This window comes from Cariama cristata, unplaced genomic scaffold (genome assembly GCF_000690535.1).
Source record: "Cariama cristata isolate BGI_N322 unplaced genomic scaffold, ASM69053v1 scaffold32839, whole genome shotgun sequence".
NCBI lineage: Eukaryota > Metazoa > Chordata > Aves > Cariamiformes > Cariamidae > Cariama > Cariama cristata.
This window is the reverse complement of record NW_009634609.1, coordinates 1,171-1,525: the sequence shown is the minus strand read 5'-3', so window position 1 is coordinate 1,525 and position 355 is coordinate 1,171. Positions and strand designations below refer to the sequence as shown.

The 355-nt window shown below is 59.4% G+C and overlaps 1 protein-coding gene across 1 annotated transcript in view; it reads left to right on the top strand.

Moving 5' to 3' along the window:
- Positions 1-355, top strand: part of RAB25 (RAB25, member RAS oncogene family) — a gene marked incomplete at its 3' end in the record, with an annotated part of 941 nt that overhangs the window by 91 nt on the left and 495 nt on the right. Inside the window, exon 2 of the mRNA XM_009707221.1 lies at positions 82-277. Coding sequence (XP_009705523.1) covers positions 82-277 — 196 coding nt within the window. The remainder of the gene's footprint in view (positions 1-81; positions 278-355) is intronic.

Genomic DNA, 355 nt, shown 5'->3' with positions numbered 1-355 from the left:
TCTGAATTACTGTGAAGCGTCTCGGAGCAGCCTTCTCCCCTCCTCGACAGCTCCGGTGGGTTTTCTTCCTTCCTTCCACAGTTGTCCTGATCGGAGAATCCGGGGTGGGCAAAACCAACCTGCTCTCCCGTTTCACCCGCAACGAATTCAACCATGACAGTCGCACCACCATCGGCGTGGAGTTCTCTACCCGTACCATCCTGGTGGGAGATGCCGTGGTGAAGGCTCAGATTTGGGATACGGCCGGGCTGGAGCGGTACCGGGCCATCACCTCTGCGTAAGGATGGGATGCCCAAAATCAGGGCTCCCCCTGGTACCTGGGCGATGATGCCCTCCTAGTCGAGCCCCACGGGTG